This window comes from Alligator sinensis, unplaced genomic scaffold (genome assembly GCF_000455745.1).
Source record: "Alligator sinensis unplaced genomic scaffold, ASM45574v1 scaffold85_1, whole genome shotgun sequence".
In the NCBI taxonomy this organism is placed as follows: domain Eukaryota; kingdom Metazoa; phylum Chordata; order Crocodylia; family Alligatoridae; genus Alligator; species Alligator sinensis.
Genome location: NW_005841891.1, coordinates 2,006,471 through 2,010,867, shown reverse-complemented (window position 1 = coordinate 2,010,867; position 4,397 = coordinate 2,006,471). Strand labels below are relative to the sequence as shown.

Below are 4,397 nucleotides of genomic sequence, written 5' to 3'. Positions count from 1 at the left end.
GACCAAAACGCTGGCTTGCATCCATAGATGCTTCTCAAGCAAATCCTGGGACATTATTCTCCCCTTGTACTCAGCCTTAGTGAGGCCGCAGCTGGAGTACTGCGTCCAGTTTTGGGCTCCACAATTCAAAAAGGATGTGGAGAAGCTTGAGAGAGTCCAGAGAAGAGCCACGCGCATGATCAGAGGTCAGGGAAGCAGACCCTACGATGACAGGCTGAGAGCCCTGGGGCTCTTTAGCCTGGAAAAGCGCAGGCTCAGGGGTGATCTGATGGCCACCTATAAGTTTTTCAGGGGTGACCACCAGTATCTGGGGGAACGTTTGTTCACCAGAGCGCCCCAAGGGATGACGACTAGGTCGAATGGTCATAAACTACTACAAAACCGTTTCGGGCTGGACACAAGGAAGAATTTCTTTACTGTCCGAGCCCCCAAGGTCTGGAACAGCCTGCCACCAGAGGTGGTTCAAGCGCCTACATTGAACACCTTCAAGAGCAAACTGGATGCTTATCTTGCTGGGATCCTATGACCCCAGCTGACTTCCTGCCCTTTGGGAAGGGGGCTGGACTCGATGATCTTCCGAGGTCCCTTCCAGCCCTAATGTCTATGAAATCTATATGCTTTTCCTAGACTATAAGGAATAATCAAATGGCAAGAAATTGTTCCTCAAGCTTCAATATTGTTGCCTACAGCAATGAAAATGTAAGGCACTTTTCCAAGGTATTTAACCAAGAAAATGTACAGTTAGCATAAAATATAATCCCCTCACACAGCAAGCAACAGCATAACATTTGTAGCCATTACAATATACTTAAAAGAAAGAACAAAACACAGTGGTAACTTAGACTGGCCTAAAATTATAAGCATGAGAAGCAGTCAAACATGGGGCAAAGACATCACAGCACCCATTGTATCGCTCCTCAGCAGCTGACCTTTCTTGACCATGGCCATATGGCATAGAGCACATACATAGAGTCAGAAAGGTCAAATATGTGCACTTGGATAGTTGCCTGGTCTATGAATGCTTCCATTTGATCCCACATATTATCACTTTAATACATAACATTTCATTTTCTTGTTCAGCCCATATAACATTCCCCTAACATATTCAGGGACTACTGAGGGGCAATACTTAAAATGTATTTAAGAATACTCTTAAAAACCAGAAGAAAAAAAAAGTGTCAGCATAAGTTTAATTTACTGACCTTTCTGTTACCTTGTTACCCAAATATATGCACATGGAATGCCCTGCATTGACCTAATGTTAAATATCCCATCATCACAGACGCAGCATTTGCTGTCATTTAATAATGGAGCAGGACTTACTCAGTTTACAAGCCAGCAAAACTATAGTGGCAACAGAAAAAAAATTGTCTTTTAAAACGGAAAGAAGCCTGCTGCTGGTTAACAATGATAATTAATGTAGGAAAATCTTGTATTAAGAATTATTACCTGATTCACACACTATGGATCCTGGCTTCAGTTCTAACATCATGGTGATTAGAGAGATGTCAGTTGAATAAAGAATTTGAGTTCTGTGGGGAAGATTCATAGTCCATAACTCTGGAGTCGGATGGAGAATAACCACCCATCCCCCTTTACTGCAGGTCACCTTTGAGCCATACTTTTTGCCTATGAGATCAGTGGAATGTCTAATGACACCATACTTAGTCTGAGTTTTGCTGCCATGCTGGACTTTCACAGGAAACATAGATTCATGACCCAAGAAGACAATAGCTGTGTCTCCTTCTTGTATTGTATCTCCATATTCAACAAAACTCATCGTGGCAATCTTGTAGCTGGCTGGCTATTTTCACCTAAAGAAGAAACATAACAAAGAGCATTACAACTTGAGGCCATGACAGAGCTATATTTGGAGCTCTAAAGAGATAAAAGCAGGCAAGGAGATGGTAGCTGTAACTAGCTATTAAATTTCAGTGCACAAGTTCTAAGAACAGGACTATTAAATAATGACATTTTGGTCTCTTCTGCCCCTAGTCTTTGGTGATTTGTTACTTGAGACATCAAAAAACACTGTCCAAAGCAAAGGCCAGCTTTACAAGGGGAATGAACTGAACACCCATCCCTGATTTCAAAAGCTAAAGTGAAAACGTATACTCTGTCAGTTGAGAGGTTTTAAATTTTGTCTTATTAAGAACCTGATCAAAGAGGCTAGGCCCTACTTCAAATTATACTATTTAAAAATAGGCTACATGGAACCAGCAATCCACCTGGCATAAAGAGCATCAAATAACCTTTCTGTGATCCCGTTAATGTAACCAAACATTTACAAATAGATGGCTTAAAACTGCTTAGACACAGTGGGCACGTCTACAAGTGCAGTAATGCACTTTAGTTAACGCACATTAAATCTAGTACCTCCATCAGGAAGTACTAGGAAAATGCACATTTGCCTATTTTAATGCATTTTAACTAAATAACATTTTTTTTTAGTGTCACTTCACTTTAACACACATTAAAATAAGCTAATGTACATTAAGGCGCACGTGTAGATGTTCCCAGCCTTCCATGAAATGCCACAGAAGCTAGGCGGAAAGGTTTAAGCTGGTGGAACTGTTAAACGTTCAGCTACTTAATATCAATTAACCCTAGCTTCTGGCTGGTGACATTTTGGTATATGAGGTGTATGTCATAATTTGGACCATTTCTTGTTGCCCCATTCCTTGCTTTAAAAAGTAACCAATGCACCCACGTATTCCCCATGGGGTTTGCGTTGGTCTTTGAAACCATACGAGCAGTTAATGCTCCAAGCGCTGCGCACGTGCTGTCGTTACATGTTCTCCACGTTACAGAACTCATTTCAAAGCATCACTTCGCGCACCTGGAGAAACCTGTGCTAGGACCAGGTACATGTAGGGGAGGGAAAGATAGTTAGACACTAAGATTTTATGCCTCCCTCCGAGGCACTGGGTGTTGGGTACAGCCCAGGCTGCGGGCTTAGGGCTGTGCGAATACGCCTGCTGGGACCAGAGCCCCTCTGCTCACGATCAGCCCGACTGCCACATCTGGCGTCAGAAAGGGATTTTAAGCCAGGGTCTGACTGGGAGGGACTGGGGGAGTTTTGCCTTCCCCTGTGACATCTCGAGTGTACACTGACAGCATTTCATAGGAGCCGCCGTGGTTGCCTTGCTTTCCCCGTGGCAGGCCAGGGTGCTCGGCCTGTGTCGTGTCAGGCTCCGGGTCCCTTCCAGTTCCAGGCGTGGGCTGGACCCAGCCCCAGCCCCACTTCTCCCGGGCTCCTCAGGTCGGGTGGGGGAGGCTCGGACCCTCCTCAAAGCGGCCCAGGCTGGGGAAAGCCCTGGCTTGGGCAGCACTTCCTCGAGCCACCCCACAGGCCATGTCGTGCCCGCACCCGGGGCCCTCGCCCCAAGGCAGGGGGGAGGGAGGCGGCAGCGCCCCATTACCTGCAGGCCCGGCCCGACCCGGCCCGCTCCGGCCGCGCACGTGGAGCCCCCCAGGTTTCCGCGCCGCCGGTCGCAGCCTGTGACGCGAGGGGGCGGAGCCTCCCTCGCCCCGCCCACAAGCGCCGCGCCGGGCTCTGCGTGCCGGGGAGGGGTGGGGAGCACGTGCGCGCGCTTTCGGCGCTGCTCTGCGCAAAGTTAAAACCGGTGGTTCTCAACCTTGTCTTTGTACCAATAAATAAATAAATTAATTAAACCCCCCCATCCCCCTCCACCTTATCTTCGTAGCAGGACCCATCTGTAACCATCAATGGCCAGTGCTGACCCACTGAGCCCTTTCCCCGGGGGGCCCTTGCAGCCCCTTGCAGCTGGAGCTCTGCTTGCCTGCCTGCCTGCCTGCCAGGAAAACCACATTTTTCTCCTGTAAAAGGAGAATCCATTTTTTAAAGCTTGTTCTTGACCTTTTCATGTACTCTTGCAGCCCACAGGTTGAGGGACGCTGGTTTAAGCCCAGCTCCGGAGCAGCGACAGCACCTTTCTAGTCGAGCGGTGCTGAGGGACTTACTCAGCTTCGTGGCTGGGGGCCATCTGCCAGCTCCTGTCCAGTCTTCACCACACGGGTGTTAACCCCGTCTCCTCTCTTTAATAGCCTGGATGTCTTTGTTCTGCCCTGCTGCAGTCTGTGCCCTGTAGTCAGGAGCTCCCATTTCACAGCCCTCATTGCAGTGAAGGGCTGTTGGCTTTTGCTTCAGTCTTAAACGGACTAATCTGGCTCCTGGTGTCTGAGTAAAGCTTCTAGTTTATTTTTAACCGGAGAATAATGTGTGCTGTTTTCTAGGTGCTGTTGCAGCTCAGCGTCTGCACCCCTGCTTTCTGAATCCCAGCTCCTTCCATGCTTGTTCAAATGCAAATCAAACGGGTTGTCTGTTTTCAGTCCCTGATCCCGGATTGCACAGTAATGAGCAGTGGTGCTGAGGG

The 4,397-nt window shown here is 47.8% G+C and overlaps 1 protein-coding gene across 3 annotated transcripts in view; it reads right to left on the bottom strand.

Annotated features, from left to right (window-relative positions):
* The window catches only part of TRMT61A (tRNA methyltransferase 61A), a 28,342-nt gene extending 24,374 nt beyond the window's left edge, over positions 1-3,968 (bottom strand). The window contains exons 1-3 of one of the 3 annotated variants that reach the window (XM_025197194.1): positions 3,423-3,531; positions 1,665-1,814; positions 1,450-1,532 (exon numbers count right to left, since the gene is read on the bottom strand). In XM_025197194.1, coding sequence (XP_025052979.1) covers positions 1,450-1,532; positions 1,665-1,780 — 199 coding nt within the window. In that variant the 5' untranslated portion in view covers positions 1,781-1,814; positions 3,423-3,531. Of the gene's footprint in view, positions 1-1,449; positions 1,815-3,422; positions 3,532-3,880 lie in introns of those variants that run through there. The other 2 variants (XM_006018037.3, XM_006018036.3) reach the window with 2 other exon arrangements.
* Between the last annotated feature and the right edge of the window lie 429 nt (positions 3,969-4,397).